This window comes from Acinonyx jubatus, chromosome A1 (genome assembly GCF_027475565.1).
Source record: "Acinonyx jubatus isolate Ajub_Pintada_27869175 chromosome A1, VMU_Ajub_asm_v1.0, whole genome shotgun sequence".
NCBI lineage: Eukaryota > Metazoa > Chordata > Mammalia > Carnivora > Felidae > Acinonyx > Acinonyx jubatus.
The window spans coordinates 91,307,374-91,323,334 of NC_069380.1; the positions used below are offsets into that span (position 1 = coordinate 91,307,374).

The window sequence follows — 15,961 nt, forward strand, 5'->3', positions numbered from 1 at the left end:
TCTGCCCGCACTCACTTGCACCCTCTCTCCCTCTCAAAAAAAGGACATCAGAGGGGCACCTGGGTGGCTCAGTTGGTTAAGTGTTCGACTCTTGATTTCAGCCTAGGTCATGATTCATCAGATTGAGCCCTATGTCGGGCTTTGCGCTGTCAGCACAGAGCCTGCTTGGGATTCTCTCTCTCCCTCTCCCTGCCACTCCTCTACTCATTCTCTCTCTCCCTTTCAAAATAAATAAATAAATAAACATTAAAAAATAAAGGACATCAGGCAGTGGGCAGTTACTGTTCTTGCCCTTTATTTGGTGGTGTGTTATGATGTGATTACCTAGATGTGCAACCAAGAGAGGAGTGGCAAACACTCTCAGGATGGCAGAGGGGTAAGGTGGACAGATGCTAGGTGACTGAGGGCATCATGTGCCATGTTGAAATAATCAACCCTGGAACCACCCTACCCTTAGACTTCTTGTTATATAAGGTAAGAAATGTCCTTACTTGGGTCTTTTTTTTTTTTTAAGAGAGAGAGGGAGAGAGTAAATGGGGCAGGGGCAGAGAGACAGGGGAACAGAAGATCTGAAGCAGGCTATGTGCTGACAGCAGAGAGCCTGATGTGGGACTCGAACTCACAAACTGTGAGATCATGACCTGAGCGGAAGGCAGACACTTAACTGACTGAGCCACTCAGGCGCTCCACTTGGGGTCTTTTTTGCTTGGGTTTTCTGTCTATTGAAGTAAAAAGCATTGAACTATAACAGAATGCTAAGGCTGAGCCAGGAGCCAGGAATTATGGTAAGCACTTCATCTGCATAAAGGTAATATAATCTGATTTCATCCCGGTAATAACACCGTGACATGGGTGTTATCAGATCCATTTTATGGATGGGGAAATTAAAGCACAGGGAGGTTAAATAATTACATGAGGCTACACAATTCTAAGTGGTAAAAACAAGGATGAAAACTTTAGGTCTATTCTATGTCAAGGATAACTTGAAATCATTTGTAAATATCCTATATGTTCCCTACTTTAATTTTTTCTCTGAAGCACATGTAAAAAGAATTGTGGTGTTTCACCTTCAGCACCCAGATATTTCCAGGGGTAAGGAAAAATACCAGAGAATGTAGGAGCTGGTTAACCTTATAATTTATTGCTACCTACCTTTGGGCAAGTATTTTTTATTTGAATGAACATATTCCCTATTCTTCGTAGGCACCAGGAATATAAGCATTTAGGCATTTAAAAAAAGCTTTAATTTTTTTTATCTTGAGAAAGAGGGAGAGAGAAAGCATGTGTACCAGGCTTGCAGGGTAGGGGAAGAGAGAAAGAGAGGGAGAGAGAAAATCCCAAGCAGGCTCTGTGCTGTCAGCATGGAGTTCGAAGATTTTTGGCATTTGTTTAAAAAGAAAGGAAAGAATGAAAGAATGAACACAACATTTAATCAATGCTTGATACTTACATATTATACCATATTCACAACAATCCTATAAAATGAGTATTCAATAAGATGGGAAACCTGAACTTCAGCGTAAGTAGTCAAGCCACAAAACTAATGAATGATGGAGCCAATAAATGATGGAACTAAGAAGTTTTGGAGTGAGATTGAAAACAATATGTGTCTGGCCCCATATAAAATGTTTTGTCACAGGGGCGCCTGGCTGGCTCAGTTGATGGAGTATGTGACTCTTGATCTCCCGGTTGAGAGTTTGAGCCCCACATTGGGTGTAGAGATTACTTAAAAATAAAATAATATAAAAGGAATTTAAAAAAATAAGTAAAAATGTTTTATCACAGCATATCTGGTGCATCCAGATATTATCTACCATCTGAGTTTTGTCTTGGAATGAAGCTGGCCTTCATTTTCTGCTTATTCAGAACTGATTCTAGTTGCCAACCAACCAAAGAGATTAGGAGTTCAAGGATTATGAAGAAAGTTTTCAGAGTGTAGAGATGAACAATCCCAATTCCAGATTCTAAAATATGGCTAACCAATGAGTATTTCTCTGCAGTTTTTAGTTGCTGATGAAACCGACAAACAAGATAACCAAGGATCCTGCGCTTGAGCTTATATTCTAATGAAAAGAGCAAATTATAAATAAATAAAATAATTTCAAACAGTGGTGAGAGTGATAACAGATTGATGTGAGAGAGCCTGTCTAGGTAACTGAGTCCTGCCTTAAATGACAAGAAAGAGGCATCCACATGGGGTACTGGGAGGAAGATTGCCCTATGCAGGAGGAAACTATACAAAGTGGAGAGTTCCCCTGATGGTAATGAACTTGGTGTGTACAAGGGAAAGAAAGAAAGTAGTGCATTTGAGCACTGTAAGTGAACATGAGAGTGGTGGAGATGAGATTCCTTGGAGGTAGGGCAGAGGCCAGTTCAGGCAGGGTCCTGAGACGGTCATGGTAAAAAATTGAGGGTTTTTAGTAGTTGCAATGGAGCACTATTGGAGTGCTTTATGTAGGAGGGTTATCCTACCTGGCTTATATTTTTAAAAAGATCACTCTGGTTGCTCTCTGCAGAATGGATCATGGGAAGGCCCGAGTGGAAGCAGTTAGGGTGACTGCGACTAGGTTTATGTTAATGGAGTTGTATACAAGCAAGTCCAAACTCTCACAATCTTTGGCCTTCCAAAATAAAGGGTTCCACCTTCCTATTCCATCATCTCAACTAACACTTATAACTATCATCTAACCATGTACTTGTTTATTGTCTGTCATTCTCATTTAAGATGGTCACATAAAATACGAGCGCTCTGTTAAAACTCCATTTCAGGTAGAATAACTTATTTTTACTATACGTGTTCCCAAATATTGCATGGGAAACTCGAATACTAAAAAAACTATTCGTCATCTGAAATGCTAACAAACTGGGCAGCCTGCATTTTTATGAGCTAAATCTGGCAACGTGACCCCCACTAGAATGTGAGTTCCATATGGGCAGGAACCACGTCTGTCCGGGCCCCAACGTACACCTTGGGCTTAGCGTAGTGCCTGTCGGAACACGGTGGGAGCGCACACCTGCTCACGGAATGAATTAAAAAAGGATTTAAGGAAAGAATGAGTCAGTGAATAAAAGGCTGCACGAGAGCCCCTTGGTGCGGGGGACCTGTGGGTGGACACGCGGGAAGACAGAGAAAACCGAGATTGGCCTGCTGCAGCCGGGAAGCGGACGCGCTGAGGTCACCCGCGCCTGCGGCCCCGGTGACGTCATCACGCCCGCGCTGCCGGCCTCGCCTGGGCTTCAGCGGCGCCGGCTCCTCCTCTGCTGTTGTGGTGACGGGGTGGGGGGTAGGGGTGGGGTCTCTGGTGACCCCGGCCCGGCGCAGACAGTCTGCGGAGCGGTCCAGTCCCGGCGGTGGCCTTCTGCGCCTGTCATTGACCGTCAGCCGGCAGGCCTGGCCGCTCCCCCGAGGGGAGAACTTTTCAGGGCCATGTCCAGGCCAAGCAGCGTCTCCCCGCGGCCGCCCGCGCCTGGCGGCGGGGGCGGCCCCGCTCCGTGCGGTCCTGGGGGCGGAGGCCGGGCCAAGGGGCTGAAGGACATTCGTATAGACGAGGAGGTGAAGATCGCAGTCAATATCGCTCTGGAGCGCTTCCGCTACGGGGACCAGAGAGGTGAGGTTCCTGACAGGGACCCCGCCGGCTGCCCCGCCTCCCCCAAGCCCGGGCCCACCGAGTGAAGGGGCTGCCTCAGAGGTGGGAGGGCAGACCCGGGCCGTCCCCCGTCCCGGCCCCCACGGCGGCCAGGGGCCACGCTTGGTGGCCCTCTGTGGGATGCGCGGCGTCCTGCGCGTCTGCAGGGTGAAGGCACTTGCCCGGCATTAATCAGGTGAAAAGAGTCGGGTTGCTCCTTTGCAGGGGCGTTTCTTTCCCCAGAGAGAGGCCTGTAGGCAGCCTGGGGCGGCTTAGCCACAGCTTTTAGGTATTGGTAAGCCCCTACTTTTTTTTTTTTTTTTTAAAGGAAATTGTGGCAGCCTTAGCGGAGGCACGTTTAAGCTACAGAAGTAGAAGAGAAGGAAATCAGGCAAATAAATGCATTGGTAACACGTAGTGCATTGTTTACATCCCGAGAGCATCACCCTTAAACACTTAAAAACAATCAGACTTTGGTAGATGAAACGTTTCTCACACCTCTTACGGTTAGAAGGCTGCTTGTCCTGGGTCACACAGTGCAGAACGGGCAGCCGACCCGCGGTCATCCGTACAGCATATTGAGTGCCCAGTCCGGTTGGCTGGCCTAAATAGGGTTACCCGTTCGTTAACCCGGAGTTTACGGTCCCGAACAGGCAATGACCTGGACAGAGTGAACTTACAGTACACAGAGCCTCAGCAATAGCGTTTAACAACAAATCCAGTCTGAGATAAGTCTGTACTGTTTTGAAAGCAAAGACCATGTGGAGTTTGACGTTGAGCATTCATAATGCTTGAGCATACTTCATCATGGAAGGAAGTGAGCCTTTTGTTAATGAAGCCAGTAAGGACTTAAGTTAAAAGAGTAAAATATGTTCATCAGTCATCGTACCAATTGAAGATTCCAGCCCAAATAAGAGTAATCTTTGGTGAACATTAGAGCCTTCTATCATATGTTTCTGTAATTTTTACTAATATCGCAATTCTGGCAGACATTTAGTAGTTCTTGAATTAATATCTACTTTTCACGTAACCTATAAATTTGATTATTTGTATGATTTTTTCATATTTTACATTTATGTGTCTATATTGAAGTACCTTGAAAGAAAATTGTATATTCCCAAATGGTACTTTGTGTTTTGTTTGTTTTTTTTTCTTTTTTTTCATGTAGAAATGGAATTTCCTTCCTCTTTGACCAGTACTGAAAGAGCCTTTATTCATCGATTGAGTCAGTCTCTTGGTTTGGTTTCTAAAAGTAAAGGGTAAGCTGATAGTTTTTCTTACTTAAAAAGAATTATTTGCCAAAAAAAGAGAAGTGTTTCTCATTACATTGAAGTAGTTATTACTGTTTTAGATTCACATTCTTAATTATACTGTATGTAGATAAACTGATTCATGTCTGTACCAAACTCAGCTTTTTCCTTTTCCTCTTATCCTTCCCTCTTTTGTTTTCCCTTAGAGATTAAATAAATAAATAAATAAATAAATAAATAAAATTTAAGATGTAAGAAAAATAGCTTAAAAGATGAAGTTGCTTGCTTGAGAAGGATGTTTTCTTTTTTCATAGAAACTAAGCCTCATTTTTTAAAAAGAGTGGATGGCCTAAAGATAGTAAGTACAATTATTTACAGAACTATTTCTTTTAAGGTTACCATACTGTAGTGGTAACTTTAGAATACATAATCATTTTCTTTCCTACCAACTTAAGAATCTTATGATTAGAAATGATTAGAATGGACCAGGAAGAAACAGTATGTATTTTTTTCAGGGTCCCTCATCTGTAGGGGGGAAAAAGTCACTTGAACCATCCAAATTGAAGAACTCTAAAATTATGTGGAATGATTTCATTTTGGGAATAAGGATGGTGGGGTTGATATATAGCAGAGTTTCTTGGTATTGGCACTATGAACATTTTAGACTGGATAATTCTTTATTGTGGAGGGCTGTCTTGGGTATCGTAAGATATTTAGAAGTATATCTAACCGTATTGATATGTGCCAGGAACACCTCCACCCACAGTTTTAACAACCAGAAATGCCTCTAGACATTGCCAGAATGTTCTGGGGAGCAAAATTGTGTCTGGTTAAGAGCCACCGAGAGGGGGAAAGGAAGATAAAATTTCAGCTTACCAGGGTTTAGGTTAAGAAGAGAGAAAACAAATGACTGTTAGGTTAATATATTAATAAACAACAGGAATGTCTTAAGATGAAAATATTTGGTGTAGGAATGTCTGGTATTTGAATGCCCACAGTGAAACATTACTGAGTGACACGGGATTTAGCTTAGGTGAATGTGCCTTTTGTTTGTTTGTTTTTTGTTTCTGTGTTTCAGCTTTTATTTATTTATTTATTTACTTTTAATTTAATTTATTTTTTAAATTTACATCCAAGTTAGTTAGCATATAGTGCAGCAGTCATTTCAGGAGTAGATCCTTAATGCCCCTTACCCATTTAGCCCATCCCCCCTCCCACAACCTCCCCAGTAACCCTGTTTGTTCTCTGTATTTAAGAGTCTCTTATGTTTTGTCCCCCTCCCTGTGTTTATATTTTTCCTTCCCTTCCCTTCTGTTCATCTGTTTTCTATCTTAAAGGCCTCATAGGAGTGAAGTCATATGGTATTTGTCTTTCTCTGGCTAATTTTGCTTAGCATCATACCCTCTAGTACCATCCACATAGTTGCAAATGGGGTGAATGTGCCTTTTGAACATTACTAAGGCCAGTGTGCGAAGCAATGGTTAGGTTTCAATCATGCCCATAGCATAGTCCTCTGTGTAGGTTAAATACAGCACTTGAAAATGAAAAGAGTACAGGGCCATAATCCTTTATCCAAGAATACCTGGACTAAGTAGATTTTGAGATTCAGATTTTAGGAACATTTTAGGATTTTTTTGCAGTATGTTATGTAACAACTTCTTGTAAGGTGCAGGCATCACCTTTAATCACAATATTTCTGCCGAAAAATATAGGCTGTTCACAGTAAGATAAATACTGGAAATAGCCTCATGTCAATGTAATCAGGTTTTGATACCAACTGAAGTTGTTGCTGTCAACTTTAAAACTGGCAGTTATTTTACCAGCAGAAGATGGGTTTCTTTGGAAGTAGAGAGTTGCCATGTGGGACAAGCAGGCTAGTGTACAAAACCATCCGAAAGTCCAACAAACAGAAGAGAGGAACATTATTTTATGGAGAAGAAGGAGGAAGTTGGGAGGGGTTGTTTTGAACAGAAGTCCATTGGAGAGAAGCAAGAAATTCAGGGTGATGTTGGTTTCTCAATTGGCTGGGTTGCTGGGGTGGTTGATTTCTTGTAGAAGATGCAGTGTACATCTTTTCCTGTTGGGGCTTGTAGTTGAATCTACTTCCTCTGGAGGAGTCTTCTGTTGGGTCTGTAATTGACAATTTTTGCTGTAATTGACATGAGTGGTTTGGCTTTCCCTACCAGCCTCCTCTTCTAGCATCCCCAGTCCACTTTAATGAGGTTTCCTTTTATTAATTTTCACATTGCAAACTTAGAAAGATCTTCCAGTTTTCATTGTTGTTTGGGTTGAAGAGTTGCAGATATGAGGGGTGCCTGGGTGGCTCAGTCAGTTGGCTGAACATCCGACTTCCACTCAGGTCATGATCTCACAGTTTGGGGGTTTGGCCCCGCATTGGGCTCTGTGCTGACAGCTCAGAGTCTGGAGCCTGCTTGGAATTCTGTATCTCCTGCTCTCTCTGTCCCTCCCCTGCTCATTCTCTGTGTCTCTCTCTCAAAATATACAAACATTAAAAAAAATATTAAAAAGAAAAAGTTGCTTTTAGAGGTTTCAGGTCTGTCTTACAAATGTCTGTTGTAAAGCAGCTATATCATTTCTATGGTTAAACTGTTTTTTTTTTTTTTAATTTTTTTTTTAACGTTTATTTATTTTTGAGACAGAGAGAGACAGAGCATGAACAGGGGAGGGTCAGAGAGAGGGAGACACAGAATCTGAAACAGGCTCCAGGCTTCGAGCTGTCAGCACAGAGCCCGACGCGGGGCTCGAACTCCTGGACCGTGAGATCATGACCTGAGCCGCAGTCAGCCGCTTAACTGACTGAGCCACCCAGGTGCCCCTAAACTGGTTTTGAATTATAAATAGTTAACTTAGAAATGACCATTAGAAATTACTCTTAGAGGGGTGCTTGGGTGTCTCAGTCGGTTAAGTGTCTGTCTGACTCTTGATCTCAGCTCAGGTCTTGATCTCAGGGTCGTGAGTTCAAGCCCTGTGTGGGACTCTGTGCTGGGTGTGGAGCCTACTTAAAAAAAAGAAAAGAAAAAGAAATTAGTCTTAGTAAAGAAGTCCATTGGAATAGTCTACCTCTGTTTCTGTTCAGTAGCATAACTGTTTAAGGGATGATCAGAATGGAATAACCTGGGGAAAGGTAGAGAGCAAGATAGAAGCTATCAGGACAAGAAAAGGTGGGTGAGAAAACACTGAAGAGACAGAGAGAGGAAAAAAGATGCTAAGGGAAACAAGGCAACCCTGCCTTCTTACCTAGTCCGTAGTTCCTATTCCTAGTGCTCAGGAAGGCCTCTTAGGATATTTCTTAGTGCTTTCCCTCCCCAATTTATCATTGATTAAAGGTAGTATAGTGTTTATCTAGTGGTCCTTGTGATTTTCAAATGCCTTTACCTGTTTTCATATGTATGAAGAACTTCTTACACGTTCTTTCTTTTTATTTGCATGAGAATGTGTACGTGACTTATATTTTCATGGGTTTTTCTGTTCACTTTTGAGTAAAGGTTTTTTTTTTCTTTCTTCCCCCAGTGCCTAGCATAACTTCATTAACTTAATAAGATAGTTTTTCTGCCTTTTTTTTTTTCTTTTGTACCTGGCATCATGGTTCCTTAATATGTATTTGAGAGAGCCTGTGGAGGAAAAGGCAGGAAACCTGGATTTGACTCCTAGTCTCTTACTGCCTGGTTCTCTAGCTTTGGTCATGGCCCTTAACTTAAAAAAAAAAATTTTTTTTTTAATGTTTATTTACTTTTGAGAGAGAGAAAGAGACAGAGAGTGTATGCTGGGGAGGGTCAGAGAGAGAAGGAGACACAGAATCCGAAGTAGGCTCCAGGCTCTGAGCGATTAGCATAGAGCCCTACACGGGCTCAAACTCCCAAACTGAGATCATGACCTGAGCCGATGTTGGACGCTTAACCAACTGAGCCACTCAGGCGCCCCTAAGTAGGTTATTTAATCCTCACAATAGTCTTAACCAGTAGATTCTATTAATAATGTCTGGTACCTATATAATAGATGGGACAGTTCAGGTTTGGAGAGGTTAAGTGATTTTCCCCAAGGTCACATGGCTAGTGAGTGGCAGAGCCAGGATTTGAATATAGCTAATGTTTAGTTTTTGATGTTTACAGTGAGTTCATGGTGATGTCCTAGGAGCAGTGAGCAGTTAAAATCGAATTATTAGATAGGTCTCATCTTTAAGTTGCTTATAGTCCAAAATCACAGAATGAACAAATGTACCACAATTATAGTGTCCATGATATGAGAGCAACTTTGTTTAGGGACAAAGCTAACTGGTTGGTTTATTAATTTCCACATAGTCATAAAAGAAAGTACAAATTAGGATGATAATAGACTTTAATAAATTTGCAATTCTGTATTACAGTATAAGGAAGAAAATGGTTTGGAGTTAGGTCTTTGCATCTTTCTGCATAATGGAAGTATAAACTAAGGAAATAGGAAATTACACATTTGCAAAGCATCAGACAAATATGTATTATTTTTTGAGAGATTAGGTCCTTGGTGGTTGTGAACTTTTTAAGTCATTTCAGATTTTGGCTCCTTAGCTGATTTTTTAAACTGTTTATGGATTTGGAGAGTGGAGAATAATAAGGCATAGGGTGGTATTTGAGTTAAGTGTTGAGTAACATACTGTGTAAATTGCTAAATTGATTAATATTAAAATTGCATCAAATTTGATGAGTTATTTTTCCTTAAAAAGAAGCCAAAACTTAATTATAGCATGTATTGATTACTTTCACACTTTGAAAGTTAGATACTATGATGTTCATGCCTATAATTTTAGCACATTTACTTTTATATTAAAAATTGCATATGGAGCTTACATTTCATTATTTGAAAAAATTATTGTGGCATTAATGTATTTAGCATCTCTTCCACATTGTGCGGCTAGTTTCTAGTTAACTTTGCTTTGGAAAGGAGTCTCTCTTTTTTTTTTATAATTTTTTAATGTTTATTTATTTATTTTTTTGAGAGACAGAGTATGAGCAGGGGAGGGGCAAAGAGAAAAACACAGAATCTGAAGAGGCTCCAGGCTCTGAGCTGTCAGCACAGAGCCTGATGCGGGGCTTGAACTTACAAGTGGTGAGATCATGACCTGAGCCGAAGTCGGACGCTCAACCTACTGAACCACCCAGGTGCCCCTGAAAAGGAGTCCCTTAATGGTTTTGTTCAAAGAGTAGTGCCACTTTGGGATGAAAGCAAAATCAGACCTCAGCGTGTTTACATAGTAGGACAAATCTCTGCTAGATTGAATGTTTTCATCCTCAAAACAACGATGCAAATATTTTACCAAACATTTCATTCATCTTTTTATCATTTATCAGTGTCACCGTGGAGCTAAATATGGTAGGAATGAGCACTGAGAGCTACAAGTAGAATCTTTTACTAAAACATGAAAACTACCAAGTTGATAATATCTTTCTGCCCTCTCACCCATGTTCAAAGTGAATTCAGTACATTTTAAATGGTAATGGTTGAGTACTCACACATGCTTAGTTTGGGTTATTTTTGTACATAAATGATGTATTCTTAGTAGGCAGGCTCTGTTAGGAAAGTTTGAATCTGACTGATTTTAGTTGTGAGCTTATTGAGGAGAGTATGTTTTACTTAACTGTAATCCCGGCTTCTTGCATAGCGCCTGGCATAGAATAGGGGCTTAATATATGATTAATGATTGATTGAATGAATGGAATAAAATTAGTTACAGGTGAAATATAGCATAGCTTTCCCAAGACAACTTCCAAGAAAATTAAAGCATCTTGGAACTGGCAGAAATAGTAGAGATTTTTGAATTAAGTTGTATACAGTGTCAGAGAGATAAAATGGTTTTTGATCGCACAGCTAGTTAGTTGAAAGATTTTTTACTAGCTGAACACAAGCCTACCGAGTCTTGCTGTAGTGATCATTCCAGCACACTTCCAGCCCTCTGTAGTTAAAATTTTTATGAAGTAAATGGGGAATGGATGATTAAGTCTATAACGACTGTGCTGAATTTTCAGAAAGGTCCATAGAAAAGAACCTACTACAGAGATCATCTTTTAGAATCCAGCAATTGTCATTTACCATGGAAATAGCTGAAATTCCTAGATCAGGTTAAATTTAGTTACTTCATTTTTATCCCATAATTTCAAGATGACTAAACACTTTTTTAAAAAGCAGATGACAGCACTGAAAGCTTATAATCCATTAAAGCATTCCATAAAACGTTTCCAGAAATTAAAAACCTTGGTAAATCAAAAGCCTCACTTAAGAAGTCTTAGAGAGCCAAAACTGTATAGGTTAATCTCCAGTTTTATGTTATTTTTACGGTGAAGATTTTGTTGAAAATTTTAAATCTAATGAAAATTAGAAAAATTGTACATATACTTACCATTGTATTTGTGGCTTTGTTGCTCATTTCTGTAATATGATAGTGACATTAACAAATGATAGAACCTTTTATGAAGTATTTTGGGTAACTTTTTAAAAATAAGTGATTTTTTTTCCCAGACTAAAATTATAATAACAGCTTTAATTCATTTAATGCTTATTCTGCTCAACTTACTCAAACATTAACAGATGTTTTCCCTTAACATGAATTATCTTATTTAATCATATGAATAATCATTTGAGGCAGGTATTATTATTATTGTAGGCTCAGAGCTGTTAAATAATTTGCTTATGGTCCCAACAGCTACTAAGTGGTAGAGCTAGGATTCAAACCCAGGTTGGTATGCTTTTAGACCTTGCGTTCTTTTCTAGTACTATATTGTACTGGATTATAGACATGCATTATTAAATCGTTCAAAACACGTTTGAGGACTTCCTGTGTGTCTAACATTATACCTGGTACTCTAGAAGCTACAAAAGTCAAAAAAGACATTGTTAGTCTGGATCAGTTGAAGAAATAAATATACCTCCATCAAATCATTTGAGAACTGTTATAAATCACCATTACCTTATAACTGAAGGCTAGAGCCAGAAGCTTTGAAAAATTTGTTTTTTTCTCCCCGTATGCATATAAAATTATCAGTAATGTTGATTTATGCTTTTTTGGTCCAACCACTAAGCTTGGTTCTTTTAATAGGTTTTCATGGGATGTGACATTACCAGCATACTATGGAAACGTTCAGTGGGATATATTAGTCTGTACAGTGAACCATAACTTTTTAATGATCATTTTTAGATTCTGTTGTTCAACAGATTGGTTTTCTCCCTCTGTATGCTTCCAGCATATATTAACTGGTGATGTTTCATCCACCATGAAGTCTGCTAAGACTAGACTTTAACATTTGTGGGTAAGTAAGCCATTTTTTGCAGTTTAAAAACTGGATTGGTAGCATTTTGAAACTTTAATTGAAAATGGTCTTTTGGCCACTTCAGCACCAAACCCCTCCTTATTGAATTTTTGGGGATTTTCAGCATCTTCTCACAAAGCATTTTGATTTTTTCCAATGTTTTGCTTAAGACGTGTTGCCTAAGTAGGCATACATCATATGTGAACCAATTGACTATATATAGTAAATAAATGATTTTTATTAATATTCAGAAAGGGAGCAAATAGATACCTAACTGTGAAGAAGAAAGATGGATCAGAAACAGCTCATGCAATGATGACCTGTAATTTGACTCATAATACAAAACATGCTGTTAGGAGCCTAATTCAAAGATTTCCTGTCACCAATAAAGAGCGTACTGAACTTCTGCCTAAAACAGAAAGAGGAAATGTGTTTGCAGTTGAAGCTGGTATGTATTTTCTGGGGGAGCTTCCTTGTTTATCCTATTAATTGATGACTGTTCTTTTTCCATTTTAAATTAATTAAAAAAAACACTAAGATGCAGTAAGATTTCTCAGTTTGAATAGTCTGTTAGAAATGATAAAGAACTGTGAAAATTTGGGAATGAAATGCAGTGTTAAGGCATGTCATGAAGTTAGACAAATCTTTAAGTGTCACAGTAATAGCTATCATTTTTGGAGCACTTATTGTGTGCTAGGCAGGATACTAAACTCTTTATAGAGGGCCTCATAGAAACCCTCCCAAGGTAAGAATTTCCTCTATTTCAAGGGTGAGTAGACTGGGGTGCAGAGCAGTTAAATAATTTGTTCAAGGCTACTCAACCAGCCCGTAAACGGCAGAGCTGGGATTTGGCTTCAAGGTCTGGACTTTGCTGTATTAATGTTGCCGAGGCACGCTAATGAGTGCGATTTTGAACTGGGGCTTTAGCTTCTGGTAAGAGGACAGAGTCTTCATTACACTAACTTGCTGAAAGCTAGATACGTGATACATTTAGGTTATAGAATGAAGCTGTAATTTTATTATTTGGAAAAATAACTTCCTAGTGAGAAAACCATTAATAACCTAAAGCAACAGATTTCATAATTTCCATCGTCTGTTGGAGTAGGTTTGCAGAGTGTAGCAAACACATGGTCTTAGATAGCGAGGGAATTAAGTTTTAAATACATGCACACAAAAATGTTTTGAATTATGTGAAGAGTATAAAACATTATGCTTTTTTATTCTTGTCTTATTAATAAAATGTAGCTGTTGGCAAAAATTCTCAATTAGGAAATTTGTTAAGCATTAGGACTTTATGTTTACACATATCATTCTATCTGTTCACATAATCTTACATAGTTAGCTTTAAACACAGAATATTTTTCTTTTCATAACGTGTTTTCATATTGTACATAACAGACTTTATAAATAATGCACATTGTTACCTACTTACAAAATTTTAATTTTTTGTGTCTAATTATTGATAGAAGCAAGCCTGAAAACTGTTTTAGGATATCAGAATCACGTTTTATTTTTAATGGGTATGGAGTGATTGATTTTTGTTTGTTTGTAAATGTTATGCACGAGAAACACTTTTAGCAATTTGCTTTCTAATTACTATTGAAATTTATAACTTATTTTTTAAAGAATATTAAGCATAGAGTGCAACTCTAAGCTATTGCTTGCTAACTTTATACAGACTGAATAGAGAAATTACTTATCTTTGTGTTTAACGCTTTTTAAAAAATGTTGATCATAAATGTTTTTGTTTTTTATTCATTTTCAAAGAAAACCGGGAAATGAGCAAAACGAGTGGGCGACTCAACAATGGCATACCTCAGATTCCAGTGAAAAGAGGAGAATCTGAATTTGATTCTTTCAGGCAGTCTCTGCCAGTGTTTGAGAAACAAGAAGAAATTGTTAAAATAATTAAAGAAAATAAAGTAGTTTTGATCGTAGGAGAAACTGGGTCTGGAAAGACTACACAGGTTGGTTTCTTCTTTGTTGTTTATGGAAGAAAAAATATTTTTTTCCACATGGCAGTTTCATAACAGATTTATACTACATGTATTTTAACAAAAACAACCCCTTTTGGGTACTTTAATGTTTATTTCAAAAATAAATTGTTACTGGGAGTATGTTTTGAGAATTGGTAGAAAGGAAATGTTTTAAAATATTTTTAAACTAGCACCTTGGGCCTCCATTTAAATAGAAGCGGGGATGTGGTTTGGCATCATGAAAGGAATATGGACTGGGCTAGTCTTGTTAACCTCTGTGAGCCGGAGCCCTCATTTGTAAAATGGAGCTAATACTTGCTACCGTTCACCATGACGTTTACAGAGGTCTATAAAGTGCCTGTCAGTGTTTTGTGCATAGGAGTTAAACTAACAGCAATATTAATAATACCAAACGTTAATATAAAGTTGACTGTAGACGTTGAGGCCTGCGCAGGTCCCAACCTGTCTGTGGTTTGGGGTTGCTATCTGCCTCATAAAGGAAAGTAGAGGGTTTATCTTCTGGGAAGACAAAGTCGTCTTATCCTCTGAAAAAGCCTCCTACATAGTTAGCTTTGGCTCTTCTGGGAATAGGGAGGCAGGGATTGAGGCCTCCTGAGTCTGGGTTTTCAGGTGAGGTAGAGAAGACCGTGTTTATAACCAGAAAGGTATTTAGTGGTGTTTTAAATATTATGCCTACATGCCTGTTATCTGTTAGATATCCTAAAAATGATTTCTCTCAGTGTTTTGTTTGCTCTGTAGGTTTGCTTTGTGGTATCTTGTGTATTAGCTTTACTAATTATTTAGTCACATCTGTCAATCTTTTTTTTAGGGCTTTGAGCCATGCTGAGAAAGGCATTTCCTATCCCAAGATTAAAAAACATTTTCCTATAAATACTTTATTCTAGTATTTTTGTATTTATAATTTTAAAAATCCATCTGGAATTTATAATATCATGTCAGGTAGGAATCCATCTTACTGTTTTCTTCATGTTAATATCTAGTTGTTCCGATATAATTTTTACTTAATTATCTTTTCCCCCTTCATTTAAGGTAGCCCTTTTGATCAAACGAAGTTTCTATAGTACTTGGGTCTATTTCTGGAATTTTTGTTATCTGTCTTTAATTATTTTTGCACCAGGATCCCTCTTTTTTGCTTTTTGTCGTTTTACAGTATGTAGCATAATATTCCAGTTTATTATCTTCTCTTCTTAAATATTTCCTAAGAGAAAATTATTTCCTTAAATATTTCCTATTTGTGTTCATTTCTGCTTCTGTATAAACTAGTCAAGTTTAAAAAAATCCTAGAGGCTGAAACATGCATGAAATGATGCTCTCTCTCTCTCACAGTTAAATGAAATCAAAACAATGATTATATTTTTCAACTATCAGAGGGGCAGAAACTAAAACATTAACGATACGTATTTGCATAGGTGTTGGGAAAGCAGCATCTTCTGCTTTATGGGCAGGAGTATAAATTTTTTTGGAGGGCGATTTGATACTACTTCTCTCCAATTTAAATTTACATACTCTTGGGGTGGCTGGGTGGCTCAGTTGGTTTAGTATCTGACTCTTGATTTCAGCTCAGGTAATAATCCTGGGGTCGTGGGATCTAGCCCTGTGTTGGGCTCTGTGCTGAGCATGGAGTCAGCTTGGGTCTCTCTCTCTCTCCCTCTGCCCCTCTCCCCTGTTCTCTCTAAAACAAACAAACAAACAAACAAAACCCACCTTAAAACATTTACCTTTCATTTGACCTGTGTGTGTGTGTGTGTGTGTACACACACACACACACACCTTTTTTTTTTAATATTTAT

General features: G+C 38.7%; 1 protein-coding gene across 3 annotated transcripts in view; it reads left to right on the plus strand.

Annotated features, from left to right (window-relative positions):
- Positions 1-3,228: 3,228 nt before the first annotated feature.
- Positions 3,229-15,961, plus strand: part of YTHDC2 (YTH N6-methyladenosine RNA binding protein C2) — a 69,390-nt gene continuing 56,657 nt past the window's right edge. The window contains exons 1-4 of one of the 3 annotated variants that reach the window (XR_008297241.1): positions 3,229-3,608; positions 4,795-4,885; positions 12,426-12,622; positions 13,942-14,141. Coding sequence is in view for 2 of the 3 variants with exons in the window: in XM_027076881.2 (XP_026932682.1) it covers positions 3,428-3,608; positions 4,795-4,885; positions 12,426-12,622; positions 13,942-14,141 (669 nt within the window). In the remaining variant the exon portion in view is untranslated. Of the gene's footprint in view, positions 3,609-4,791; positions 4,886-12,425; positions 12,623-13,941; positions 14,142-15,961 lie in introns of those variants that run through there. The other 2 variants (XM_027076881.2, XM_027076882.2) reach the window with 2 other exon arrangements.